General features: G+C 42.6%; 6 protein-coding genes across 13 annotated transcripts; 3 read left to right on the forward strand and 3 right to left on the reverse strand.

The window, feature by feature from the left end:
* The first annotated feature begins 1214 nt into the window (after nt 1–1214).
* badb (BCL2 associated agonist of cell death b) lies at nt 1215–5094 on the forward strand. 2 transcript variants are annotated; one of them, XM_037478828.2, is made up of 4 exons: nt 1215–1393; nt 2123–2275; nt 2920–3131; nt 3236–5094. In XM_037478828.2, exons 2-4 carry the CDS (start codon nt 2131–2133, stop codon nt 3371–3373), a joined length of 495 nt encoding a protein of 164 aa, XP_037334725.1. In that variant the 5' UTR covers nt 1215–1393; nt 2123–2130; the 3' UTR covers nt 3374–5094. The 2 variants fall into 2 exon arrangements, with proteins under 2 accessions (XP_037334725.1, XP_037334724.2); XM_037478827.2 differs by lacking the exon at nt 1215–1393 and adding an exon at nt 1411–1902.
* On the reverse strand, nt 5057–8608 carry LOC119222298 (uncharacterized oxidoreductase YtbE-like). The gene is made up of 6 exons (XM_037478817.2): nt 8484–8608; nt 7264–7542; nt 6955–7100; nt 6622–6761; nt 6382–6540; nt 5057–6306 (listed from the first exon to the last, which is right to left on the reverse strand). Exons 2-6 carry the CDS (start codon nt 7512–7514, stop codon nt 6127–6129), a joined length of 876 nt encoding a protein of 291 aa, XP_037334714.1. The 5' UTR covers nt 7515–7542; nt 8484–8608; the 3' UTR covers nt 5057–6126.
* A 263-nt stretch (nt 8609–8871) lies between these two features.
* zgc:101765 (uncharacterized protein LOC450036 homolog) lies at nt 8872–11484 on the reverse strand. Of its 3 annotated transcripts, none has more exons than XM_037478818.2 (6): nt 11328–11484; nt 10754–10997; nt 10321–10466; nt 9921–10060; nt 9629–9787; nt 8872–9543 (listed from the first exon to the last, which is right to left on the reverse strand). In XM_037478818.2, the coding sequence occupies exons 2-6, from the start codon at nt 10990–10992 to the stop codon at nt 9364–9366; spliced, it is 864 nt and encodes a 287-aa protein (XP_037334715.1). In that variant the 5' UTR covers nt 10993–10997; nt 11328–11484; the 3' UTR covers nt 8872–9363. The 3 variants fall into 3 exon arrangements, with proteins under 3 accessions (XP_037334715.1, XP_037334718.1, XP_037334717.1); XM_037478821.2 differs by having other exon boundaries at nt 10754–10992; nt 11328–11479; XM_037478820.2 differs by having other exon boundaries at nt 10754–11040; nt 11328–11479.
* Nucleotides 11485–11607: 123 nt separating this feature from the next.
* On the forward strand, nt 11608–17387 carry LOC119222300 (membrane-anchored junction protein). Of its 5 annotated transcripts, none has more exons than XM_037478825.2 (10): nt 11608–11756; nt 11942–12049; nt 12995–13037; nt 13149–13224; nt 13321–13431; nt 13800–13834; nt 14119–14258; nt 15147–15213; nt 16271–16461; nt 16933–17387. In XM_037478825.2, exons 2-10 carry the CDS (start codon nt 11949–11951, stop codon nt 16970–16972), a joined length of 804 nt encoding a protein of 267 aa, XP_037334722.2. In that variant the 5' UTR covers nt 11608–11756; nt 11942–11948; the 3' UTR covers nt 16973–17387. The 5 variants fall into 5 exon arrangements, with proteins under 5 accessions (XP_037334722.2, XP_037334723.2, XP_037334719.2 ...); XM_037478826.2 differs by having other exon boundaries at nt 11947–12049; XM_037478822.2 differs by lacking the exon at nt 11608–11756 and having other exon boundaries at nt 11768–12049.
* A 4850-nt stretch (nt 17388–22237) lies between these two features.
* On the forward strand, nt 22238–23686 carry gpha2 (glycoprotein hormone subunit alpha 2; the record flags this gene model as incomplete). Its single annotated transcript, XM_062566353.1, has 3 exons — nt 22238–22382; nt 22606–22790; nt 22887–23686. Coding segments are annotated over 3 exons (435 nt in total), but the record flags the coding sequence as incomplete, so codon positions are not given.
* A 1955-nt stretch (nt 23687–25641) lies between these two features.
* LOC119222184 (glycoprotein hormone beta-5-like) lies at nt 25642–27082 on the reverse strand. Its single transcript, XM_037478584.2, has 2 exons — nt 26702–27082; nt 25642–26216 (listed from the first exon to the last, which is right to left on the reverse strand). Exons 1-2 carry the CDS (start codon nt 26897–26899, stop codon nt 26028–26030), a joined length of 387 nt encoding a protein of 128 aa, XP_037334481.1. The 5' UTR covers nt 26900–27082; the 3' UTR covers nt 25642–26027.
* Nucleotides 27083–27315: the final 233 nt, after the last annotated feature.

A 27315-nucleotide genomic window follows, 5' to 3' on the forward strand; every position in this document is an offset into this window, starting at 1 on the left:
CATTTCCCCATAATGCAAAATATGTTTTTTACAACAATGAAGCGGAAATGTTTAAATTGTAGCTGTGTGTGACAGGAGCTTAATCAGAATGCCCAGAGAGAGACGTTTTTTCGGGCTTTTAGCGCCATCTGCTGCTCAGCCGAGGTACAACAACCAAGTGATCAGGTCCGGTCCTCGGCTCCTCTTCAATTATTTCCTTTCAGTTTAGTGGATGCCTAACACGTTTTACCATAAATATAAATTGATTACAGTGACTTTAGAGGACGGTTGTTTTCATCACGTTCAGTGGGGTGTAATCTGTGCGTTTACACCTGCACGTACTGGGTCTTGCCTCACCCTCTCCTTATCAGCCCCATCATGCGACAGAAGTGAATGCCATAACTGTTGTGTAATATGGGAGCTTCCCTCTTCCATTTTTTATGTTACGTGTCTCCCCTGTCAGAAAGAGAGGAAATAAAAGCATATAAAAGTCAGGTTTTTTTTGGTCAACTTTTCTTTCAGAGGTCAAGACCGAAAGAGGAAATTCAATTCATAAGCCAACACGAACAACACGTTTTTAGGCTCAATCTGCAGAGGAAGACTGCAATACGGAACAACTAAAATACGATTACAACTTAGAGATACCTTTACTCCACTTGATTATTCCCATGCATATTTCAACTTCAAATTAAACTACATTTATGAGGCAAATGTTGTCATTTTTAATTAACTAGATGTATCTGACTTTACAAGATAGTTAGAAGTGGATAACTAGAGATGAAGAATTTACCCGGGAACCCTTTATAACCTTTATAACACATGATACACTATTATCTATTAAGCCACCAAAAATGTATAGGAAGCAGGTCAAAGTAGCTCCAGCTGGAACCCTTTCAAAATCAAAATGTTGTTTACACATTAATACATCAGTAATAATATTCCAAGAATACCATAGCATCTTTCTTCGAGCGGCCATTATGTTACGCAATCAGCCTAAGTAATTACGATAACTTGTAATGTAGTGGCCTATTATACAGGTATAATTAATTAAGTAATTAGGTATTACTTATTTGATTTAAGTATAAGATCGGACTGCCAGCACCGTCCGATATGAAAACAGGTGGATAGAAATACTACCGGGCCATACCTGTTCCTTATAAAACCCCGCTGCGCCTCTACACCGCGCGCTACGGTAAACCGGAACAAACAAACAAAGCCCCTGCCCAGTCCTAGCTTGCAACAGTGACGTCAGCGCGCAGCGGCGATGCTTTAACGTGCGGCGATTGGGCGAGCCGCGAGCTAAACCGTACATTACACACAAAAAATACGCCGATAACAAAAACAACAGCTGCGCCCACATGAGGCAGACTAAAAAGGCACCCGCGCGTTTGAGGCTCGAGCTTTAAAGACTTCGGTAAGGAAACGTATTCGTACTTTTTATTGTGCGCTGCGTTAACGTTAGCTATCTTAGCCCATTCGGCAGCTTCCGTTCTGTGGGAAGTTTTCTTTTGTCCTCTTCGGTCAACAACAACAAAACATGGGAGTCCGCGTTGACCGGAGAACGAGGCGTAACGGCATGTGTTTAGTAAAGGTGTAACAACGAGTCGTTTAACGGTGTCGAATAGGCCTCCGTGCGGTCGCAGCGAGTCGGTTTATCTCTGCGGTGAATACCTTTGGACCGGCCAGCACCGGGGAGCAAACACGCAGGCTCCGGGTGTGAGATACCACTCGTGCAATGGATGATGCCATTTTATGATTCTTGAATAATTAGCCAACGTGCTGCTGGACAGGAAAATGGGATTTACAGTTGTCCTGTCTTATGTCGTCCACCTTGCTCTTTGTAATATTAACAATCGAGCTAGAGACGGATGTGTCTTGGGTCGTTTTGTTTGAATGGAAATCTGTTTCCAGTTCTTCCAACAGGTAAAGTTCAAGGCAACACTTACATTAGACAGCTGTGGTCGTAACAAAATGTGACGTATTAACGTATTCTTGTATATAAATTCTTCAGCATGAAGTAAAGCAGAAAATTAATTCTGATCGACTCAATAAATTGAACAACATAACAGATTAGTTGATTTGCCCCCTTCGTGTGTACAGCATGTCCCTGTTTTTAATTCCTTCTGCATCTTTCCTTCTCCAGATGTCACGATGGCTGCACATTTCACCATTTCCGACAGCGAGTCAGAGCCCTCGGAGGGGGTTGAGGAAGAAGAAAATAACCAGTTATCATCTGTGCAAGAGCAGCAGCGTCCTCAACGTCACACCCTCACTTTACCTGAGCTCAGATTGCCAGGTATGAAATCTCAAAGAATTGTGGGGAAATGAAAAGGGCGACGAATGCAAAGTTAGTGTATTGCTTTACAACATATGAGCATATCACAACTATATGCCGAAAACCAGGCCAGTAATGTACAGTTAAAAACTAAACCCGGAACAGCTCCATTGATCATTCATATTTGCACTTATTGCACGTTTTCTGTTCCAATATAGTTTTGTGTACAGCTGCTGCAATGCAGATCCTGTTCTTGCACAAAGAAAGGGGGGAAAACACGTTTTATATCATTGCATTAAAACGTTCTTCCTTCTGTCCAAATCTAACATGTGTCCTACTTTGTACTGCCATTTATTGGCTTGTCTCTTAAGCCTAATTTGGAAGTTGGAAGAAATTGAATCTGATACTTCTCACAAAGTATTTAAGGTTACACATGCATCGTTAGTTGAAATGTAAGAAAACCTATTTTGCACGTAGAAACCGTCAAACTCAGTGCAGAGGACGTTATTTCACCCCAACAGTTTGACTTTTTTGAACCTAGTGGAAACTAGGGATTAATATGCCTTCAGTCCTATTGTATTTTCTTAGCGCTCCTTCGTATGTGGATCTACTCTCACTCCTGTGGGGCAATACAAACCTCACACCTCACCTTTTGCCTCCCTTAGTGACCGGTCGAATCAGGCTGAGCTCAGAGTCCCACGCTTCCACTGCCTCCAGAGACGAGGAGCTCTGGCCAGACGAGACTGGGACGCCCACCGAGGGGGCTCCGTTCCGGGTGCGTTCCAAGTCGGCTCCCCCGGCTCTGTGGGCAGCCAAGAAATACGGCCGGCAGCTCCGAAGGATGAGCGACGAGTTCGACAGCCTGCTGGACAAAGGGGTGAGAGCGACGGCGTCACAGGAAGCAACCGATGTCCGAGGGGTTGTCTTACTAAAGCCAATTAGTTTATTTATGCCTTAAATCCGTGTCTCCGTTTGGCGCAGGAAATGAGGAGGGTGAAGAGCGCTGGGACGACCAAACAGATGCAGCACTCCAAAAGCTGGTGGAGCTACCTCTTTAGTCACCAGGAGATGGAGGGAGAGAACAACCACCACGAAAGCCACACTCACCGCACCGAGTAGGCACCGGGGGGAGGGGGGGAATTAAGAGAGACGCCGGGTTCGAGGAATCGATAGGAAGGAGAGGAAAGCAGCGGGGGACCCAAGAGAACAATTGTGATGAGAACAAAAAGACCTGCTCTGGAAAAAGATGGATGAAAGGTTGGTTAGAACTAAAGGAGAAAAATCCCAAACACAAAGGCATGGCTAAGTGTCCCGTCCTAGTCATGTCCTTACAGCATTGGTACCGACATCAAAATATACTCTTTTTTTGTATTTGTGTTGGTTGTGATGTGATGTGCACTGCGAAATGTTAACGGTCAGCCGGGCGCGACGATAAGACTGCTGACACCTCGTAGAGTGGATGCATTGATGGGCCAAGAGAGGAGAGGTGATCTCTTGAGCACAGAGAAAGACATGAGTGGATTTGAGCGGTGACCACTCACCACTTCTGTTATCTCTCCCATCAGCACTATGCAATATACTGTAGATGCGGGGGATATACGTGCACTGAAATCAGAACCCCCTGACTTTTAGAGCCCCCTCCCCCTTGAATGCTGTTAGAATTTCCTTCCTTGTTGGAAATCAGCAATGACAAAGTGGTAGTGATGCTCGTTAGGCTTCGCCGCCCTTGTTTTTGCTTACATACAAGCTGAGGTCACTGCGTTAGCGGGCCAAAAGGACCAGCAGAAGACAGAGGGAAGAGTATAAAATGGAAGGATTTTTTAAAGTATACAACTTCGGGGCAATTATCCCACTTCCTCTTCTACTACCTGCAAGCCAGTACCATTTACGTGACTGTACTTGACTATCATTACCTGCTTTATATCTCAAATTTATCAAAAGAAGAACAATCTCGTACAAGGACAATCTCCGACGATGCAGAAATACTATCTTTTGTATAACTTCAGGGCTAGATTATATCTAGATAAAATGACATTAAGCATACATATAAAAGCACAAACCAATAGGAATCTATCTTTTTAAAGCCTTGGATGAACCTAATAAACAGACGTGGGACGTTTAATAAGTTTGGTAAACCTAGCAATAGGCAGTGTACAATGATAAATGTTATGTGCATATTTTATGCTGTGGGTGGGAAAGAGTTAACTGCTAGACCAATAGCCAACACGCCGGCCTTCGGTCCCATTTATTAACTACCCAGTGCACATAGAAGATGGCTTTAGAGAGTGGACGCCACATTTAAATGCAGGCGGACGGGATGCAAACTTCCAAACTATTTGTGGAGTTGGATGAATCTGGTTGTGTCTGCTTTATGAAAGAATTGAATACAAGTCGTTGCATCTGATCTGCACTGGGAGGTGAAGAAAATGGGATCTCAATCTAACCACGGTGCTGATCTCAGATAACATTTGTTTTTAATGTATTATATTCAGGCTTTTAAGGCACATACTACAAACAAAATGACATTTGCCGGTGTTATTATTCCTTTTAGTGATCATAAACAGTGATCTCTACCCGGCTTGGTAAATACAATGACGCTATTTGTGACTTGTTTATCGATATGTGATTATTGAACATGGTAATAGGTGTGTCTTACCCTCTTGAGTTGTGTAGTGCTCGGGTGTGCAGGCTAAGGGGGCTGCAAATGATTTGTCTTCTAAACCGGTCTCCATCATTTTTGAAAGACTTTCCTACATTTTTTTTAAGCGCCATTTTTTTTTTAAATCAGAGTTCTAGACAATCCAAATGACATCTCCTTTATTTTAAGATTCACCCGGGTCCAACATGTTTTATTAGTGTCTGGTAAATTTAGGCTGTGCTGTTACTTTGAAGAAAAGTGCAAAAAACACAAGTAACACTTAGCGGGGAAATAAGAAAGCTTCATTGTGTCGTCAGAAGATTTAGTGTTTTACACTACGTCTAAGATCTGTGTCTGCGTTGTGACACAAGCAGTGAGTTAAATCCGCTGGGCAAGAGTATGAACCTGGTGTCGAGACGCTGGGGCCGAATATAAATAGGAAATTTTAAGAGTTTAATATTGTCTTGAACTGCCTTGAACATGCTGTAACTTGTGATGTGAAGCCGCATAACCGGCCTTGTCCGTTTCCCAAATTACCGCCTTAAACTTTACAACTCGCTGTCACCTATTGTGCTCCAAAAAAAAAGAAAAAAAAGGCACAGTTAATGTGCGTTCGCTGTCACAGCTGTGAGAAAAATATTATGATGGCGAGTGCTGGAAAAGCCACTTCAAAAGGAGTCATGATGTAATTTTGGCGCTGAACACACCCCAGAGGGAAACCCTGCCCGGGCACCTGGAGTCTTGCAACCATCCTTGGTATTACTTGAATCTACAGATGTGTGAGGAGAAATTTGCATTGTAATATTTCTTACTTTTTTGGGGGATTCCTTCACATTTTTTAATGACCTTTTGTAAATTTTATCTACAGCTTCGAAACTTCTGGTATATACTGTCCTGAATAAATCATTTTAAAGTGAGTCTCTTGTGTAATTCGTTGGAAATTATTAGCAAGTATTGCAAATTGGTAGAAATTAAATGGACAATTCAAGAAACCTGGTCTATGACCTAGTAGATTAAGCCTTGGAAATAAAAATGATTAAGAAAATCACTGGTGATAATGCGTAGGAGTCCCGGTAGAGGCATTATGGCAGGACAGAGTGCTTTATTTCCAATGTTATTTGCACTATGTTGATCTATGTCCATCTTCCTTTACTGTAAAGCTCTTTGTGTCACATTTCTTGTACGAAAGGTGCTACACAATAAAGATTGGCATTATAACCTCCCCAGACGTCTCTCAAACCACCAGTGCTGCATCCCGACAGTATTTGCGCCCACAGTCCAAAGCTGACAGTCTGTCCATGTCTGCGTCGCTCAGCGTGAAGTCAAAAAGCCTGGCGTTGTCCTTTATTCGCTCTGGATTTGAAGATTTAGGTATCACTGGGACGCCCTGCTGAACAGCCCAGCGCAAGAGGACCTGAGGGGGGAACAAAGAAGGTAGTCGTTATAGGCTGGCCCAAAACAGATCCAGATGTTTGTGTTGGGGGTTTACCTGTCCGGGGGTGCGTCCACAGTTCTCTGCCACCTCCAAGACCACGGGGTCAGTGATCAGCTCTCCTTTCCCTAAGGAGGAGTACGCCTGGAAACACACTCCATACTCCTTGCAAACTTTCCTCAGCTCTGTCTGGACATACTTGGGGTGAAACTCTACCTGAGGACAAATATGTAACAAATATATAACAGATGTGCATGATGATATTAACCATTCTCATTTCCCTCTGATGTATTCTACCTGCAGCAGTGCAGGAGGGACTTTGCAGCTCTGCATCAGTTCTCTCATGTGTGCTGGTGTGTAGTTTGACACTCCAATGGCCTTCAGCTTCCCCTGGGCATGCAGCTCCTCCAGTGCGGCCCAACTCTGAGCTCGGTTGCCTGGAATCAAATATTAATTAGGTGCTCATCATCAACTCAAGTACAACCAAGTTGCGGAGGGAGGAAGGTGAGAAGACAGCTTGCATCTTATCTCTAAGTAAATGGAACATTTATCAAACATTTGTTTGAGAAATGTTGCTCCAAATATGAATATGCACCGTTTTTATGTTTCCAGTCATTCTTGACAGTTTACCTGGGTTGCGTTGGTCAGTCACATCCAGGCCATTTGTTCCAGGCCAGTGGATCAGGTAGAGGTCAATGTAACCCAGGTCCAGCTGAGACAGGCTGCATAGGGCTCCTTCCATGGCTTTCTCGCCCTGATCCTTGGGGTCCAGTTTACTGCGGGGGAAAAAAAAGAGGATGTTTTTTATTACTTTACCTCTGAACTCTCAAACTTGCCAACTTTCCAGATTCAAGACGACAGGCTTATTCACAATTGTGTTTTAAAATGTATTTGGTTTAAAAATAGCTGAAATGCTCTTTGGACTACGAGCATATGCACCTGGTTATGAATACATCCTCTCTGGTTAAGCCATGTTTGGGCAGCAGCTCCCTCAAGGCTCGGCCAAAGGCGGCTTCATTCTGGTAGGCGGCTGCACTGTCAAAGGCCCGATAACCAGCGAGCAGCGCCGCGTCCACGGCCCTGTGCACGTCTTCAGGATCCACCGACTTGTAGGTCCCTAAACCCAGGATGGGCATCTGAACTCCTGTGTTTAGGAGGACAGATGGGATGCTGGAGACGAGGGAAGACATCGGAATTTGTTTTTTGGCCCAGTTGACACTTCAGAAACGGAAGAGAGAAAGAGAGAGAGAGTTTAGAATAAAAGGAGATTTTCCCAAATATTAAACATCAATGTGGTTGCAACAACTTCAAATGGGTCCTGAGAAGTGATGGTGGCCACTGCTATAGGAGCCTTATCTCCTCAGACATTATTTTTTTCAAAAACCGAGGGGTCCTGATAGCAAAAGCACGGCGCGCTTTGGACTTTGGAACGGCAACAAGGGGCCTCACCACAGTTATCTGGGGCCAGGTGTTACAGTTTAACAGGTGAGCGTGTTAACTGGGGACTTTCAGCAAAGGTTTTGTGCAAACATGTGTCACATAGAAGAATTCACAGTAAAATATATATACACACACAAACACACACACACAGATACATACATACATACATGTATAGACACATATGTGTAAAGAAATGTGATATGTTGGAATCGAACATAATTGCATGTTACAGTTACGTCGGTCAAATGTTCGGAGCAGTCGCTCTATGCTACGTTCGTAAAAATCAAGCTATTCTCCAACGTATAAACCTTATGTTTTTTAGCCCCTTAGAAGTCATATAGAATATCTAAAACAATAAGGCATTCACGATGACAGCTACGTGTTCTCTTTCTGTTTTCAACAGCGGTCGTAACTAAGACAACAACAGATGCGGCTCAAGGTCGCCAGGTAACAAGGTCGCCTTTTAAACCGTAACACCGCGGATTCCTCTATTTCGGGGCCAGGCCCAAAAGTTCTTTAAAAGTGATCAGTGGGCACCGTTATAACGAATCCACAACAGTGCTGCTCAAGACACTTATTGTACGTCGCTTTGGATAAAAGCGTCAACTAAATGACATGTAATGTAATGTAAAAGACGACTTGAACATTGCAAAGCTATTGTGTTAGCATTGTGGTGTCAACATAGAGCTCTAGAATGTTATTTTGTATTTTCATCTCACCTTGTGTGCACTTGTGAGCTCAATTCCTTTGACGAAGAGGCGCGTAAACTGATGGAAACTCAATGAATGGAAATGTGACCGTGCTTCTAACTACAAAATGAACGGGGGGGGTGTTACCATCTATGGGGATTACGACTAGACGTCCCCTTTCCGGTAACACGTGGTCACTGTCACGTGACAGCAATAGCTGCGAGTGGGAGACAGAGGGATATTTCCGACCGTTTTAAACATGTAAATGCTAACTTTCTCAAATATTATGAGGTATTTAGCAGTATAGCCTACAGGAATTTGTCCTGAATAGGTCAATTTATAAATTAATCTAATAATGTTTAGATTTTGTGGCACAAACCTTACGTAAGCCATGTTAAACAGCTACCAGGACATCCTCAATAGTTAAGAAGAGGGATTTTAAAGTAAGTCTTTTAATTGTGTGATTCTTCTTTAACATTCCGGTAAAAAGGACACTTTGAAAACTGCATATCTTTTCATCTCAAACGTGTTGTAATACAGTGACAACTCAAATGGGAACAATTGAAACACAAAAGCCACATGAGTAAAGAAGTGTAAGGCAGCAACGAAAATTGAAATTGAAATTTTGGCACATAAAATACTTTTTTGTTTAGTATAAATCTTCTGTCTGGAAAGGGTCAGTGTTTTATAGCAAATGGGTCGCAACAAACAGGAAAATCTAATTGTTGATGTTTTGTAAAATAATGCTTGATTCTACCACTGTGTTTAAGGAACTGAGTTCTGGTACAACTCTAATTTCCCAATCATTCTGATGGTGGTTCCCCACCACTGCATTACTGACAGCGGAGCTTAAGAACAACACCGTTTAAAAAGCATCCTGGAAGGCAACCTGGGCTCAAATTGAGGTCGATCAAGCAACTTGTGATGAATCCCAGCAATACTTTTGCCCACAGTCCAAAGCTGACAGTCTGTCCATGTCCATGTCACTCAATGTGAAGTCAAAAATCCTGCTGTTGTCCTTTATTCGCTCTGGATTTGACGATTTTGGAAGCACTGGGACGCCTTGCTGCACAGCCCAACGCAAGAGGACCTGAGGGGGAAAAAAAGACTTCATGTTGTGTTTTGAACACAAAGAAGGGCATTGTAATAGGCTGGCCCGTGTGTTGGGGGTTTACCTGTCCAGGAGTGCGTTTACAGTTCTTTGCCACCTCCAAGACCACGGGGTCAGTGATCAGCTCTCCTTTTCCTAAGGAGGAGTACGCCTGGAAACACACTCCATACTCCTTGCACACTTTTCTCAGCTCTGTCTGGAATAGCTTGGGGTGAAACTCTACCTGAGGGAACAACATAAAACACCGTCTGCATTGGCTCTTTCAAAAACAATGGTCCTAAACATCTTATTTAGCTTTTGTTTTCAATTATGTATTATGATATTAACCATTCTTCTTTCCCTTTAATGTATTCTACCTGCAGCACTGCAGGAGGGACTTTGCAACTCTGCATCAGTTCTCTCATGTGTGCTGATGTGTAGTTTGACACTCCAATGGCCTTCAGCTTCCCCTGGGCATGCAGCTCCTCCAGTGTGGCCCAACTCTGAGCTCGGTTGCCTGGAATCAAATGTTAACTATGAGCTCATCATCAGCTTTACTCAAGTACAACCAAGTTGCAGAGGGAGGGAGGTGAGAAGACAGCCTGAATTGAATGTATGTCTGTTTAAGTGGAGCATGTCTTCATAAAACATTTGTGATACACTTAGCCAAAGCAAATAGATGCTTTAAATAATTTAACATCATTTGTTTACATAATTGTACATAAACACATGTTCCAGTGACATTTTGCTACATAAAGGAAGACATTGCCTGTTTACCTGGGTTGCGTTTGTCAGCCACATCCAGACCTTGTGTGCCGGGCCAGTGGATCAGGTAGAGGTCAATGTAACCCAGGTCCAGCTGGGACAAGCTGCACAGGGCTCCTTCCATGGCTTTCTCACCCTGATCCTTGGGGCCAAGCTTACTGCGGGGAAAAAAAGAGAGGGCTGGTCAGAGTTTTGGACTTCACCTTTTTAGGCTGACTGAGCTTCACTGCCTCTGCATGGTCTCGGAGTAGGAAATGCTCTAATCTGTGTATCAGGGGGAAAAAAACGTAATATTACCAAGTGTGTTACACATATGAGGATTTCGGAAAGGTTATTTTTGCTTGACAATAAATATACTAATCATAGTAATAAATATGTGTGTGTTATACCAAAGCCAGATACATGGCTTTTCAGTTTAACCATTGTCATGTCCCCTATAAATCACCTGGTTATGAATACATCCTCTCTGGTTAAGCCATATTTGGGTAAGAGCTCCTTCAAGGCTCGGCTCAGGTCAGCTTCATTCCGGTAGACGGCTGCGGTGTCAAAGGACCGATAACCAGCAACCAGCGCTGCGTCCACAGCCTGGTACACCTCTTCACTGCCCACCAACTTGTAGGTCCCCAAACCCAGGAGGGGCATCTGAACCCCGGTGTTTAGTAGGACAGGAGGTGTAGAGGACATCTGATCTGAGAGACACCACCAAACACTCTTAAAGACTGAGGGAGTGAACTGAGAAATAAATGGGCGATTATTTTCGTTACAAGTGCATAGCATCGTTATGTGGCAAATGAGTATCAATGTTGCTCCAGCATTCTGGTGTCAGTAGATGATAGAACACAATGAAGATATTGAAACCTCACAATCTGTATGACAGCGAGTAAGCTACATGGGTTGTATGATGTTACAGTTATAGTACAGTAGTAGAATACTATGTTATGGAGTAGGAACGCCATAATGAAATATAATGGAATGAAATAAATAATAATCGGTTACAAAAAATCATATTTTTATCTCACCTTTTGGGCCTTTTCGGCTTAGGGAGCAATGCAAAAACAGGTGACGACGTGTTAGGTATTCACAAAAAAATAATAAAGAAAAGTCCCGAGTTTGAAATGGTAAAATCTAACCTCACTCTCTCTCTGAATATTTACAACTCCTTTTTCCGGCTACACCTGGTCAGCTGACAGTCATGTGATATTTTGAGCGGGTTTCTCCGTCACCATAGTGACACCTACTCGGACGCCGTTGATTGGATGAAGATCTAGCTAATCAATGGAGGCGAAGCAACTGGAAGGCGGGAAGCTGCCCGTGTCCAGCCAATCGCAAGACGAGGCATGAGTTTGATTGACGGTCACGGTGTTAACCGTTAATGTCCTGTTGGAGGCTGAAGGCAGTTCGCTGGATACCCACCAAATCGATGCTCGCCACTGACTCTTGATATTACGGTAAATAAAAGACCGCGACAAAAACAAACATTTTTGAGCTTTGCATTCGTTAAGACAGTTATAGCATACTGGTGCTAGCTAACTTGGTAAACCAGTTCAAACATTTCTAGTAATTATGAGGCGTAGCTCCACGAATTCATATATTATTTTGATAATGTCTTATTGTGTTTCCCAAACCGTATGAGGTCAGTCATGCCCCTGCAGGCCGTCTCCTTTCCTTTGCCTGAAACTCGATTCTTCAAAGCCGATAGTTTGATCTACAAGTTCAAGATCAGCGGAGGCAGGAGCTTGAGGCAAGACCTTGTTCTTAACATCCTCACATTATTATTTTTATTCTTAATATCTGTGTATCCTTTTGGTGAGAGCCAGAAGAATAGTTCCAGAGCAAGAACTAGACTGCTGACAAATCCCAAAACTTTAAAAAGTCGAACTGATTACATAATGGAAGTATCTGAGGCTAGCCCTCACACTAAAGCAGCTCTAGTTGCACATCTGTAATTTGACTCCAAATTGAGATGAGCATCACTGTAAATTAAATTTTTTATTTAATTAATTAGAACCAAAAAATAAATAATTCAATTTTGGCCAAGCTCAAGTGCAAATCCTTCCAGAGCTAAAACAGCGTGAGGAAATGAGAAAATACTTTGATACCTAATTCTTAACAAAAGCTCTGGATTAGAATAACTACAGACTTGAGTAGTTTTCTCCTTGACAGCGGAGCAAACACAATACAAGCCCAGAATCCATATATCACACATATATTAGCAGGAGAAGGACTATTGATCAATGTTAAACTCACTCCTGGCAAACTCCATGCTTCCCTCTCCCTTTTCTCCTCGAGATTAAATTCTGCAGAGTATTGCACAAAGTTCTTTAATCTTTAAAGCTGGCGAGGACTGAGCTTGAGGCGAGAGAGAAGGCATTGATGTTTTTGCTCCACTTTGCTGTTGCACCCTTTGCCTTTATTCGGGGGTAACATAGAAGCATAAGAGACCCAACTGATCTAGGAATTTGTTAAAGCCGAAGAAGACAAGTTTCTTTTAAATTATAATAGTTTTGACACTCAAGGATTTGTGCACAAGAGTCGGCGCCTTAATGCGTGTTCTGCATCAGCGAAAAGGCATTCCCTGATGTATGAAAGGCCTTTTTATGGTTATCAGCTTTAAAGTTACCCGAAACTGTTCAAATGATTTGCAATATATGTGTTGTTGACCTATTGTAATTTTATATTTCATCAGAGGAGAGGAGGCTGTGGGAGAAAACCTCCATGAGGAACTGGAGGTAATTATGAATACTGTTTGTGTGCTTAGTCAGCATTCACAATCATTGTTTTGACTCACCGTATCAAAATCTCTCGAACCTTTTCTCTCACTTTCTCTTCTCGGTTGTCAGGAAATCATCAGGGCCGTGCTTGGCAACCTGGACAGTCTCCAACCTTTCTCTAGTGCCCACTTCAATGTCTTCCCTTGTATCCTCTAACCCAGCTAGTGATCCTCCACCTCCGCCCATCAAGGTGCTCATTCACGGGGCAGTTTACTGTTTCCCTCTTAACTGTAACGACCAGATAAGAAGCCGTGGGAGGGAGCGTCGAAGGTGACGTGCACACACGGGGAGAGGAGGCTGAGAGCTTACCCGTTTAGTCTTGTCCTCTACCTGGAGAAAAACCCACAGAATGGTAAGGATCAACTCACGTGGGACAAAAGGCTTACAGCTTACGCCGTTGCATCGGCACGACCCATGCACAGGACATTACATGTTATCGTTACAAGCGCTCACAGCTTTTTAGGCTGCATGGCTATAGAGGTCCCGGACGTGCTCAAGCACAATGACATGTTAATAAATAGCATCAACAGCTTGTCTAATTCTAACAGGCAAATCAGTGAAGGGATCACAAAGGTTTAGCCTTGACTTCATACCTGGGGCCAGTGCTCCTGGTTAGCTGAGCATCTACATGCAGAGTTTCAATCTGATGTTTGCACAAAAACAGATCAACAAGATGCTATTCACACATGGAAATGTCTCAAATCTCAAATTGTCTTGCAGAGGGAGCAAAGCAAGCGGCAGAGAATTTACGCCCAGTGAGTGTTTTCTTTTTGTTATTCTAACAAAACAGTGTGAAAAGAACCACAGGCCAGAGCATTAAAGTGTTTTAATAAAAATCGAGTTTTATATGACATGTTAATAAAAGCCCAGGTTGTCAAACATTACCATCTAGTTAAATCAACAATGTAACAATAAGAACAGAAAATCAACAAATCTCACTGAGGTACAGGGCTGCTATATCGGATTGTTTTAAATGAGATGATCGAGAGTCCGACCCCAATCACGCATCATGAACAGTGCACCATTGCTTGTTTTCTAGCAGAAAGACGTCGCAAAGCCTTTCCACCGTGTGTCTGAACCCCCTTCGAAGCGCCGTAGGAGGGATTCACCACTAGAGGAGGCCATTCTAAAGGAGTTACACGAGGACATGGAGGCTCAGGGCAAGGTTTCGGTGCTTGGGTGAGTGCTCTCTTTACTACTGTGCAGCTTATCTGGAACATTTTTGAACACTTTTAGCCTTCCAAGGAACTACAAGTACATGGTTGGGAAAATCTTTGGGAAGGCGGGTAGTGACTAAAAACCTATATTGTGGCCACAAAAACGGTCACATTTGAATTTGCGATATAGTTTTTTGAAGTGTTTTAGATTTGAATGAATGTGCAACAACACAATACTTTTTCTTATTCTTGCTATCACTGACATATCCATTCTGACTTCTGTCCTGTTTGCGCTGACACACACACACACACACACTCCAGTGATTCTTGCAGTTACGAAACAGACAGGAGGCTGACAGGCGCCACCTCAATCTCACTGACTGTCAAATCAGTGGGGCGGAAACTATGATTTAAAATGCTCACACACCAACTAATGTAAACAGGATCGTGTCATCTTTTTGAAGTGGAGGATGACACACTCTGGTGCACAAACTTTGTAAACATCCTGCAAGCATTAGGGCCTCAAGCATCAGTTCACAGGAAATCAAGTTCCATTAAATCATTCTCATTGAATTATTGAAGTATATTCGGCACATTGGCCATTACACTTACATGTCCACAGAAGGGTGCAAAACGAGTAGAGTACACATTTCACTGACGGCATTCATTGATGTGTGTGTGTGTGTGTGTCTCTGATAGTGTCAGGTGGTTTGTTTTTGTGTTAAACCCACTTGAAACTAGAACAGAAAAGAGAATATTCTCAATAGGTTGGTGAGCACTCACACAAGGGGTCATCCAACAGACATTGTAGATTTGGGATGCAAAATCCAGCCTTTTAATTAACCAACATGTAATTGACAGTCATTGTTCTGATAATGTGAGAATAAACTAGGTTGTGTCCAACTTCTAGCAGACCTTCCCTGCACTGCCCACATGCACAGAAGCAGGTCGGAGAGGATCCAGGACATGTTGACAAGGTGATTCATTTACAGCCATTGGATCACTTCAGTTTTTTACTCATCACATTAAACTGCTTAAATGATTTGTCACAAATGAATAAGCCCACAGTTTAGAATGAAGTGATTCCAACAATTCTTCCAACTTCCGTCTCCTAATACCCTTTTGTTTCCTCCGTACCGCCTATGTAAACACCCTCACTGGTAGCATCTCTGTCTGTGCCGTGGCCCCGGGCTAACATTAGCGCAGACAGGTAGGATAACAAGTGTGATTAAGGTTATTAATAACATTACATCAGCCACAGTGTACGTGAGTTATCGTGTGTGTGAGAGTGTTTTCTTCTGCTGATGTGCTTCAGATTGACAAGCACCAAAGTCCCCAAATTGCCCTCCGCTCTGCTCCCTTCTCGTCCACGGCCTTTCATCTCATCCTCAATTCTGGGTTTTTTTTTTCACAGTTGTCAACTCCTTTTCCCCTTTTGTTTGTTACAAGTGGAAACAATGATTTTAACTTATTATGTCTGCCTAACAATAGTTGTTTTCTGAGAAATGAAGTGCCGATACAGGACTGCAAGCTTTTAAAATGATTGAGTGTAGGAAAATGAATGATTATCAAGTTCTGATTGCACAACAAATTCTAGAGAAAAGACCAAGACATGATAAGATATGTTCATTCCCTTCAATTGAAGAAGTCAAGATTTTAAATGATTTTGTTTATTCGTATGAATACAACATAACAACTTGCAAATGAGTCTTAGGTTGTCGCTTGGATGACGACATACATAATAATCAGGCTAACCCTATGCCTTATAATAATACAGAAAAGAAATATCATATGGAAACCCGAGCTAGATAACTTGGGAATTCTAACGTTTAGCGGCTTAAATTACAGCAGATGAAGCTCGAGGTCAAGGCATGAACACAGGCTCTTTGTATGTGGATTATTGCTCTTACTACAGCCCCATGCAAAGCCTCAGTAGTTGCACTTGCAGAGCCGTAATTGATCACCATTCAGTGAGAGGGGGCAGCGAACGGCAAAACACATATCTGTTCAACTCATTCTAACCCTCTACCTCAGAAGGCTTCCACGGCGTTTGATGAACGCCGGCAGAAAGCAGGTGTGAACACGGTCAGAGGAAGAAGGACTGCGGATGAAGTGCCCTGTGGGTCCATGCGGCACATGGGAGAGGAGGAGGAGGAGCTTGACCAGGAGCTTGGCTCCGTGGCCGAGACGCCCGCCAGGCCGGGGATGTTGAGTCGACTGGTCAGGTCGGTATGACGTCACATTAAGCCTGAGCAGGCTGAGCAGACCCCCCCCGCGCAGCAGATCCGTCCGGGGTTCCGTTGATATCGTTGGACGGGGGTGATGTCGCTGTAGATTTTACTTTTGCACCCACGGGAGAACCGAGCGCTAATTGGTACCTTTCATCTGAAAGAATAAAGTTGACAAAGATTCAAATGGATCGGGGAAATCCAGCTATTATAAGCACGGAAATTACAATATCCCTGTGAAAAGTCTGTTGAGACAAGCCGAAACGCCAGAGGCGCATTAAAAGACTGACAAGAGTGTTTCCGCACTGACAGGCACGCCAAGCAATCTTACAAATGTGGTCTCTTTATGGTAATAATGATATGCAGTAGCAGACTTATGGCATGAGCCCACAGTTGCATTAATCACAAGTGTAGTTTTGGTTTGAATACACTCTCTCTCTCTTCCTCTCTCTCCTTTTCTCCTTGCAGAGGAATCTTCCCCTTCTCCTTGCTCTTCAGAAAACCCTGAGGGCGGTGGTAGAGGGACCGGAGATGTTACTGGTCGCAGCAGTGGAAACGCACCAGGGTTTGTTTGGATAAAGTTAACCAACAAATACGTTTTAAGTTTAATACGTTTTTAGCTGAGATTTCATCTGTTGCACTTATTATTGGAAGTTCTGTTTCAGCTTTTTGTTGTAGCTCTTTATTGATACCATAAGCAATAAATACAGTTATCTCTTTGTTTCCATGGGTTGTTTTTTTGTGATTTAATGTTTCTGTTCATTCACAAATGTAGATGTATGGAGACCTTGCTGCTATGAATGACTTCTCTACTTTTGTGTATAGTTCTCTTCTTACCACTAAATCAGTGACCTCATTGTGGAAATGATTTCTTCTTCATCTACTTTCATGAGCGTTTTTCCCCCCTATTCACTTGATTTTCCGTCTTAAACTCTGCTACATTTAACTTTACTTTCATTTGATTTATTCTTTATTGAGTATCACCTTGTGGAAACTCCACTTCCCTTCTGTCAATCTAAAATAGAAAATTGTTCTATCTTTGTTTGGATGTGAGTGTGTGTGCGCGTGTGTGTGTGTGTGTGTTCCGACATGCACGTGTCCATGCGTGTGTTTATATGTGGGGGTAAATGGGTCAACTGGACTGAAACATTGTCTTAGATACAGGAAAACTTTGCCTAATCCTCTCCTTACATTGTCATAGAGCCCAAATAACACACACATAATCTTAAACTCACATCTACTTACGCACTTTGACCACACACACAATATCCTGTCAGACATAATCATGTGCACACATGTAGCACTTGAAATAACAGACACACACACACACACATACATCATATACTTTCATTAGCACACACACACACACACACACACACACACACAGTGAGATTAAAATAACAGGGCAGAAGTGGAAGCGGACACATTAATGATATTATAGTTATTCAAGACGCCACGGTTTCCACGGCAGCCGAGGGCGACGGGGCACAGAACGATACAAACATCGGTCACCCCACTGAGTCACACTGGTGCAGTGTGTGTGTGTGTGTGTGTGTGTGTGTGTGTGTGTGTGTGTGTGTGTGTGTGTGTGTGTGTGTGCATTTTGACTACAAGAGGGTCTCCAGTTTAACAAACTCGTCTCATTCTCTCCTGATGAGGTGCTGTAGGCCAATCAGATTTATAGTCCCTCTCTCCCTCTCTCTCTCTCTCTGGTTGGCATGGAATCAGAAGAAACAGACTGCAACTCACAGTCAACACACTAAGAGTGGTGTGTAGGTGAGGGGGTTTAGGTGATGATGTCACACATTCCGTTTTCCATTGACATAACTAGATTGCCAATGTTTGGGGTAGAGGGGCCATAAGATGATAATTGTGTTTTCCTTAGAAGGTGTGTCTGTGTGAGTGTGTGAGAGGGAGAATGGGAGTGTGCAGCGCTGGGAGTCGCGGCATCTCTCTTGAATCGGTAATTAAATGAGCACTGCAACCTGTTCTTTCTGTAATGGTATTAAGAGATTTAAATATTTTATTCTCCAAATTCAAATGTGTCAGGAAACATCTGTCTGGTGGCTTCTAACAAGTAGCTTAAAGTTGTTTATGCATTTTGTTCATGGGTTTTGTTTGCTTAGAGCAAAGTGTTTTTTAATCATTTTTGGTAATAATAGAGCTCTATGGTACAGGTGTACCATGTGGATTTAGGTTCTGTCTCAATCAGCGTGGGAAAAATGTATTGTATGTTTGCTTATTTTAATGGAGGGTTGTTGAAAAAAACGTTTTTGTCTGTAATTGTCTAAGTCTTGAGTTTCTTTTTTGAAAAATTGAAATATTTTTCCAGCACAGCAAGTCCATTTAAATGAAGTTGATTTATACTGCAGTGACATACCTTATTCTCATTAATCTCACTCATTTTCTAGAAATAACGTGTATTTTTTCCTTTTCTTTTTATATTACTTTTTTGAAGAATATTAGATTTAAGGACTATACGTTTTGTTTGAGTGGAGAAAAGCTGTCGTTTCCTGGATGAATTACTCATAACATTGCTTTTCTTGCGGGAAATGTGTGGTGGGTTCAGCTTTTGTCATTTCAGTTAATCAAAGGTCATAACGAGCATCTGCAGTTTGTATTTCTGGAGGAATAGCCTCGAGCTCTGATGACTTGCTGAAACTGATTCGGGATAAAATGCAGATGTGGGGCTGCTACTGAAGCTGGAGACATACAATAAAACAGTGATAATTACTGCTAACTCACAAGTATATGCGCATGTTCACCTCCCACTACTATGTTACAACTGATTTTATATTATAATGAACTCTAGTTATCCTGAAGGTTTTATCAAACTCTTTGAGACAAGGATAGTTTTTAGAAAATCAAGTCGTATATTTGCATGGCCCAATATCACAATGCTAAAGTGTCTCATTGGGATTCAGGATTCAGACCCAGCCCAAATTCTCTAGGGACTCAAAGGCAAAACCCATTGAAAAAAGAATAAAACATAGAAATTGCCTCAAATGATTCTAATTCTTGCAGTTCCAGTAAGTAAGACATGTCTTCCTTTGACCCTGAAACCTACTTCTTTTGTGAAAACTCATCACAAGAGGACAAAGAACATCCATTTTGTGTCTTTGGCAACCCCATGAAAGTCGTCTGTGGTGTTTGTGACCTTTGCGACATGTCACCAAAGTGTCCAGAAACGGCTGCAAATGTCCAACAAATCACGTGAGAGTCTATTAAAAGGATGACTTTACCCGCTGTAGTTTGGACACGGCGGTTGCTATGCTGGCTTCCTCGGTGCAAGACAAGAAGGACAGGAAGCAGAGCCCGGCATTCCCCACAATATACCGATCATGTGCCACGCACACACACACACACACACACACATACACAACGCACACAGAGTTGACCCAAACCAGCAATATCTTCTGACCCGACCCTGTCCTTCCTCCTGCGCCCACAAATGGAAATCCCAGGCACACTTTGTGTGTGTGTGTGTGTGTGTGTGTGTGAGGTCTCCCATTCAGTGTATTTATTAGTTCCCTGTATCGACTGGCAACTGAGGCCCAGAATTGGATTTTCTTTGTGTGATTTTGCATGCATAGTCCCAATGCATGCGTGCACGGTAAAGCTTTGTGACTTCTTACTATTGTGGTGGTGCGCTGATGGAAAACCTATCTAGTTTTCCTCTGTGTCACAGCAGCGGTCCCCCTAAAGGTTGAATAACAGAGAGCGGTGGAAGGGGAGGGTGGAGGGGACGGGGAGACGGTAACACACTGCAGGAGGAAGACGTTAAAGAGGGAAGTGAGGCTATTTTTGTTATAATTATCTAGTTGATTCCACCTTTTTTTTTCGTGTAGAGGGATCGGTTGAAAAGGAGAAAAAGAAAACGATTCACACACTCTCAGCTCTCTAATTGTGGGTGTGTCCTGAGCTATAAGTGCCTTGGCTCTTACCTGTGTTACTTATATCCCTGCATGAGGCTCCGAGCAGACACACACACACAAACACACACCTGTCGGTCGCTTCTCCAATCCAGAAGCTGCACTCTCCGCTTCACGTCTTCAGGTAAGACTCTGCTGCTCTTTACACCTGCAACCATCAAGTTCACTGCAATAGTCTTGGTTGGTGGAATACACCTTTAAATGCTTGTTCTGTGACATTTAGGCTGTGGTCTCCAAGATTATATTCATAGAATCTAGTATTTGAGTTTTTGTATTCATCAGCAAAACTATGTTCCTGCTAGGAAAATTCACCTTTTCAGCCTTTTATTTGTCTTTATGTTTATTCACAATCTCATCCTGTATTTCGGACTTATGCCGTGTGTATTTTTATCAACAATTATATTACTACAGTTAGCAAATTTATAAATGGTCCATTTTAAGTCTATTTATTTCTTGATATATGCACACATTTGGGGGCCTTTATTTTGAAACTTTCCACTACTGTGATGACTTTGATTTACAAGACAATATACCATTTTTAAAACAACGCATTCATTTTTTTTTTTTAGACACCAGAAAGGACAGATGTCTCCTTTCTTGGTTTTTCTCACTTGCCAAAGGAAATGCACAAAAAGAAGGAAAAAATGTTTCATTCCAGTTTATGATCATTATTAAGTAAAAAGGTTATTTGCAAATAGACACTAATTACAGCCGTATCGACTGAGGCAGACTGTCTAAATTACATCAGCGATTGTATTATTTCAACTTAAAATAACATCTTCTACTGCAACCTGTTGGTCAGTACGGTCTATGGAGTAAAACATTTAAACAATGTATGCTAAATTAGACAGAATAGAAAATAAGGTGAGTGCTTTAAATTGAAGAAATTCTACCTCACAATTTCAAACAATGTTCAGACGTAGTTCCTTCTGGCAGTGATCAGATTCTTCAGTTCCGAGGGTTGTTTTAAAGACGCATTGTTTAGTGTATTGTTCGGAAGGACATTACGTGGCTTTTCTGAGGAAGATATTGCTTCAGCTATTCTGGTGGTCTCGAACATTTAAATGCTGGGCATTTCCACCTGCCCCATCAGCACACACACACACACACACACACACACACACAGTCCTGACCCGTTAGTTTGTTGGTACCAGCAGCGTTAATGGCATCCACAGGGTCCTTCCAACATCACCACATCGCCAAGTCCCAAAGCTCCAGTCACAGGGGAAGCCGAGCTGGAGAGAGCCGCCACTTTAGAGGGCAAGGGTCGGGATCACCAAATTCTAAGGAAAACATGACTTTATTGTTTACGCACGTGGTGGTGTCTGTGTGTGTGAGGGGGCCTGTGGGAGGGGGGGTGGGATAATGACCACATGCATGCATGGACATCGACTCAAGAGCATGCATTCTGTGCATTAACGCGTGTGGAGGGGAAACGCACATAAAGGCTCCCTCGGCTTTTCTGTCTCTCAAAGAATTAATTGATGACAGGTGTCTGACGTTGTTGCTGTGCAGCCATGGGACGTCTGACAGTGTCGGTGTGGGGGAGATGTGTGCGCATGCATGTGTCAGCAGGTAGCAGGTAGTCAATGAGGCATATTGAAATTGTAAAGACTGCATTGTTTTTATTCACATTAGCTGTAACTCAACCGAGTGACAACCAGGCAGACGCGCAGGGTGGGGATTCCCCCTCGGAAGGGTTAGGGTTATTTGTGCTTTCTCACTGGACCAAAAGCAAAGATTGAAGAAAAGCCCCAAAATAAGTCTGAGTCTAAATCATTTCTGCATAAAGAGCTCAAACAGACAGTTTTGAGTCACAGTAACGTCCTAAACACTCTGTTTGCTTCCTCCAGGCCGCCATCCAGATGTTGCTGTGCATGACCTCACAATTCTGCCTGCTGGTCCTACCGGTGATGTCACTCATCCTGCTTTTCTCTCCCATTGGTCGGAGCTACGACAGCCTCACCCCAGGGTGCCACCTGCACCGTGAGGAACACACAGTTCTTTAAATGTTTCTCCAGAGGGTTGAAAAACAGCATCAAAGAGTCCTTCTAACTTAATGATATGTCTCAGCAGTTTATTTCAGCTTATCGCAATAGATTTGACAATGTCGTTCTCATTTCTTTAAGTGGAAAATCCCAAACACTCACAGGAGGCTTGACTCCGTTTACCCTCGCTCATCCGTCCCAACCTTCTCTCCCCACTCCAGCCTTCAACGTGACCATCCGCAGTGACCGCCGGGGCACATGTAAAGGCACCCACCTTGTCTACGCCTGCGTGGGCTACTGCGAGTCCAGCGCCTTCCCATCCAGGTACTCTGTGCTGGTGGCCTCCAACTTCACCCACAACATCACCTCGGCTTCCCGATGCTGCACCATCAGCAAGGACACTAAGGTGAGAGGAATTGTTGACGTGGGGTTAAACTACAGTGTTTGGGGATTGGCATTTTTAAACCGGTTGCTCACGTCTTCTTGCTCGACTTCCCCTCAGGTCAAAGTCCGCCTGGACTGCCCCCGAGGTCGTCACCATGACGAAATAGAGATCCTGTCGGCTAAGGTGTGTCGCTGTGACATGTGCCGCAAGTCCCGCTACTGACCCAACAAGAGGGTGTAGTGCATAGCTAATGTATACCGGGATAAGAGCCACATTTAGTCAGTTAAGTGCTACAAACTCATAAATAATTGAAATACAACCCTTCTGCTATCTATTTCGATTTGTTTTGGATGTTGAGGAACTGAATGTGTCAAACCAGTGTGTCATTCATGTTCACAAGTGATGGAATAATCTCTGCAGATTAACCATGTGACTTTGATATTCAGGCAGAGTAACACCAGCCAGGGACTTACAAATAAGATCAAAATGGGAAGTTCAAAAGATTGTAACGATTTGCGTGGGTGTGTTTTTGTAAAGTGTGACCTAATGGAGGTTAGAGCAGTCACACCACCGTTTGTACCTACAGTAATGTCACAGGAGCAAGTGTAAGTGCACGGGTACGCTAGAGTTTATAATCGAGAGTAAATCACTCACTACCACCAAAAACCAATGACTTATTTCCCACTTTCACATTTTCAATTATGGCACAATGAATGGCAACTTTACATTGCGTCGCACTGACCACCATTCAACAACAAAACAGTAAATATACAGCCAACCTCTGAAATCAACATCAACATCATGTATTCAAGCAGTTTCATTCTTTGCAATAACCACTACAAATACAAGAGACCAAAGAATGTACACCTTTTATTTATATTTATGAATTTGAACTAAAGGACATTTTGTAAATAGTATCTATTGATGAAACCAAATAATGTTGGAAATGAAAAGAGACAGAATGCACTGTATAGTTTGTGATGACATTGTATTTCAATAAATTTCTATTCTGCAACTGTGAAGTCTTTTTTTTATTCTCACTTTTCTCACATTGAGGGGACTGTATACTAACTTAATTAACCTTAAACCTAAGGTTAATTAAGTTCAATACCTAAATAAGTATTGAACACGTCACCATTTCTCTCAGTAAATATATTTCCAAAAGAGCTATTGAAATGAAATTCACCAGATGAAGTAATACATAGTACATACAAAGAGACCAAAATGAAGTTATGTGTAATAATGTGAAATGACACAGGGATACAGTATTGAACACACTTACTGATATTTATTCAATACTTTGTTGTTAATGACAGCTTCAAGACGCCTCCTGTCTGGAGAAACTAGTCTCATGCATTGCTCTGGTGTGACTTTCTTCTTCCACACAAACAGTCTTCAAATCTTGAAGGTTTCGTGGGCCTCTTCTATGAATCTTGATCTTCAGTTCATTCCATTTATTTTCAATAGGATTTAAGTCAGGTGATTGGCTGGGCCATTCTAGCAGCTTTATTTTCTTACTTTGAAACCAGTTGAGAGTTTCCTTGGCTGTGTGTTTGGGATCATTGTCTTGCTGAAATGTCCACCCTCGTTTCATCTTCATCATCCTGGTAGATGGCAGCAGATTTCTTTCAAGAAATGAATCTGTAAATTTGCCCATTTATCCTTCCTTCAATCATGTGAAGTTTCCCAGTACCATTTGCTGAAAAGCAGCCCCACACCATGATGTTCCCACCTCCAAACCTTACTGTTGGTATGGTGTTTACTACATTCTCCCAGTACTTCACTGGCTTTTCCAAATGTCGTGCAGCAAACTTTAAAAACGAGCTTCAACATGCTTTTTTTCTTCAGCAATGGCGTCCTGCGTGGTGAGCGTGCACACAGGCCATGGCGGTGCATTACTTACTGTTTTCTTTGAGACGACAGTACCTGCTAATTGCAGGTCTTTTTGAAGCTCTCCACAAGTGGTCCTTGGCTCTTGGACAACTCTTCTGATTATTCTTTTCACTCCTCTGTCAGAAATCTTGCGATGAGCACCTGGCCGAAACAAATTTACGGTAAAATGATTGTCTTTCCACTTCCGTATTAGGGCCCCAACAGTGCTCACTGGAACATTCAGAAGCTTAGACATGCACCTAAAACCGATGGCATCATTGGGTCCTGCGACAGCTCTTTGCTTTTACCCATCATAGGATGTGTCTTGTGTGACACTTTGGCAATGAGACCTTTTTGTGGCCCATCAGTTGGGACTGAACCAGCTGATATTAATTTGCACTGACAAGGTTCTGGATTGCTTTTTAATTACTGATAGTTTTCAGCTGTTGTCTTGGCTTTCCAGACCTTTTTGCACCTCCCTTTCTTCATGTGTTTAATACTTTTTACACATTACACATAACTTTATTTCTGAACTTCTTTGTTTTGGTTTCTTTGTATGTATGTATTACTTGGGCCTTTACCCACATCTGGTGAAAATAGCTCCTTTGGAAATGTATTTACTGAGAAAAATGGTGACCTGTTCAATACTTATTTCACCCGCTGTATGTAGCAGTGCAATGAGTAACTAGGTGAATATGCATCAGCAGATATGACAATTTTATTATATTCTCTCAGGCAGTCCCATCACTGGTCTCATAGTTTGAAAATACCATCAGCTATGATCCACCCTGGTAAACCAGATATGGACAGCAGATAATGTAAGAAGCATTCACTCAGTGACCAATACAGACTGATTTACTGACTTTTGAGCTCTAACTAATACAATATAACATTGTCATAGAACAAGTAATGGAATTGACTCTGTAATAAAGTAAAAAAACATCCCATAGGAGGAATAAGATAAAAGTATTATACTTCCTGTCATCAAGTATTCGCGGGCTCTGACTAATCTCATCCATCTCGCATGACTTTCGCCAGGTTTCTGTCCAAGCGGCAAAATATGACAAATTACACAGGTTAATATATAAAACTGTGCCGTGAGAGTATAAAATCAATTTCAACAAAGAGGACATTGAGAAGTTATAAAACATTTTTTTCACCTCCAGATTTCAAGTATTGACACTTTAAATAAAATGCTTTTTCGGTTACACCTCCTCTCTTACATGTAGATGTATAATACACGCATATCTTCAGGGTACACGTTTCTAGGTCACCACATGTCAAGTATCACACTTGCTCAAATGCCTTGATTTCATCATTTTATTCAGGGCCTCTCACATCAGCAAAACTGTTGACACCACTGTTGGCTGGAAGTGTCCCCGCCCATCAGAAGGTCTCACACTCTGTGTCCTGTGTGGAGCAGCCGGCACAGTGGCAGTGCAGAGCCATGGGATAGTGGTAGAGAGGGGAGACGTTGGGCAGGCAGCCCGGCAGGCGGGCGGTCATGTGGCGGATGCGGCTGTAGGTGCACACGCGATGGTGTCGATGGATGTAAGGGGGATCCGGCACAGGTTTCTGCAAGGTTCACACACACAAACAAACACACAGCTTGGAATTTGTGGCTTGACAAAGGTCGACTTCCTAGTTCTTCCCTGAGCTTTCAATTACATCTATTTGGGTAAAGAGGGAGTTAAAAGTCCACCTACGGATGAGCATCAGATTAGATTTGTATCAACAATGAGCAACGTCCAGCTGTGCTCGAGGCAGCTCTTTTCTTGCAGATTCAGAGATTTGTCTCCTCTCAAGACTTTGAATCTGAATCTTGTATCTTTTTTTTCTTGGAGTGATTTAAGCACATCAAAAGACAATAACATACGAGTCTGAGCCGATAAGTGGTCACTGGCCCTCTTTGGGTTTAGTCTTGGGCCACAAATCGTTTATTTCATGTTTCACAATTCCAGTATTATGGAAGAAATAGCAATAGCCATGAGTGTGACATGGGACTGATGTTCTGTCACTTTGCTGTGTGTATGTGTGTATGTGTGTGGGACAAAAGTTACCTCCCAGGTGTGACAGCGGCCCCAGCAAGCCTCTGTGCTGATGCGCAGTCCCTTGCAGCCCGGCTTCTGGGCCACAAAGGAGAACTCTCGCACTGCGCAGCCTCGGAAGTCGTGAAGTGTGGTTGTCAAGCCAAGGCATACCTCTGCTGCCCCGGCAACCAGGAGGAGGAGGAGGAGGGACAGGGGTTGAAGATGCATGCTGGTAGCGGCAAAAATATTTAAGTATCTTTGATGTAAAAAATACTCATTTTTATATATTTACATCCATTATATCTCATGGCTTTGGCAACCTGTGATCTTCGCTACCTGAAGGGAAAATCCTTCACCTTCAAAATAAAAGACGCCTTTTTTTTGTCATGTTTACTTTGAATACTGCTAACTCGCTAAAGATATTACTGGCAATACTTCACATATACAGAGGAAGTTGATCCAAAAAAGGAAAAGAAAAAAAACTTCTAGAGCAGTACACCATGACATTCATTGTGACTCACAGCTTCCTCTAGTGTTTATTATGGCTATTGCAGTCAATAAAGTCTATTCACTGTATCTATTCAACAACAAAATAAGTAATTATTTCAATGGGTAATGGCTACTTAAATGAAACTAAAAGTTTC

This window comes from Pungitius pungitius, chromosome 1 (genome assembly GCF_949316345.1).
Source record: "Pungitius pungitius chromosome 1, fPunPun2.1, whole genome shotgun sequence".
Lineage (NCBI taxonomy): Eukaryota > Metazoa > Chordata > Actinopteri > Perciformes > Gasterosteidae > Pungitius > Pungitius pungitius.

What these genes read in the sequence shown, in the direction of transcription:
- LOC119222298 (XM_037478817.2), bottom strand. Translation starts at nt 7,514, where the DNA reads ATGTCTTCCCTCGTCTCCAGCATCCCATCTGTCCTCCTAAACACAGGA. An exon ending in GACTGACCAACGCAACCCAG is followed by an intron (nt 6,762 to 6,954) that starts GTAAACTGTCAA and finishes ATTTGATTCCAG; the next exon opens with GCAACCGAGCTCAGAGTTGG. An exon ending in GTGGACGCACCCCCGGACAG is followed by an intron (nt 6,307 to 6,381) that starts GTAAACCCCCAA and finishes TTCCCCCCTCAG; the next exon opens with GTCCTCTTGCGCTGGGCTGT.
- LOC119222300 (XM_037478822.2), top strand. Translation starts at nt 11,937, where the DNA reads ATGAGGTCAGTCATGCCCCTGCAGGCCGTCTCCTTTCCTTTGCCTGAA. An exon ending in GGAGAAAAACCCACAGAATG is followed by an intron (nt 13,432 to 13,799) that starts GTAAGGATCAAC and finishes ATTGTCTTGCAG; the next exon opens with AGGGAGCAAAGCAAGCGGCA. An exon ending in ATCCAGGACATGTTGACAAG is followed by an intron (nt 15,214 to 16,270) that starts GTGATTCATTTA and finishes CCTCTACCTCAG; the next exon opens with AAGGCTTCCACGGCGTTTGA.
- badb (XM_037478827.2), top strand. Translation starts at nt 1,848, where the DNA reads ATGTGTCTTGGGTCGTTTTGTTTGAATGGAAATCTGTTTCCAGTTCTT. An exon ending in GTTTCCAGTTCTTCCAACAG is followed by an intron (nt 1,903 to 2,122) that starts GTAAAGTTCAAG and finishes TTCCTTCTCCAG; the next exon opens with ATGTCACGATGGCTGCACAT. An exon ending in ACCTGAGCTCAGATTGCCAG is followed by an intron (nt 2,276 to 2,919) that starts GTATGAAATCTC and finishes TGCCTCCCTTAG; the next exon opens with TGACCGGTCGAATCAGGCTG.
- zgc:101765 (XM_037478818.2), bottom strand. Translation starts at nt 10,992, where the DNA reads ATGTCCTCTACACCTCCTGTCCTACTAAACACCGGGGTTCAGATGCCC. An exon ending in GAGGATGTATTCATAACCAG is followed by an intron (nt 10,467 to 10,753) that starts GTGATTTATAGG and finishes TTTTCCCCGCAG; the next exon opens with TAAGCTTGGCCCCAAGGATC. An exon ending in GTAAACGCACTCCTGGACAG is followed by an intron (nt 9,544 to 9,628) that starts GTAAACCCCCAA and finishes TTTCCCCCTCAG; the next exon opens with GTCCTCTTGCGTTGGGCTGT.
- LOC119222184 (XM_037478584.2), bottom strand. Translation starts at nt 26,899, where the DNA reads ATGCATCTTCAACCCCTGTCCCTCCTCCTCCTCCTCCTGGTTGCCGGG. An exon ending in GCCGCTGTCACACCTGGGAG is followed by an intron (nt 26,217 to 26,701) that starts GTAACTTTTGTC and finishes TGAACCTTGCAG; the next exon opens with AAACCTGTGCCGGATCCCCC.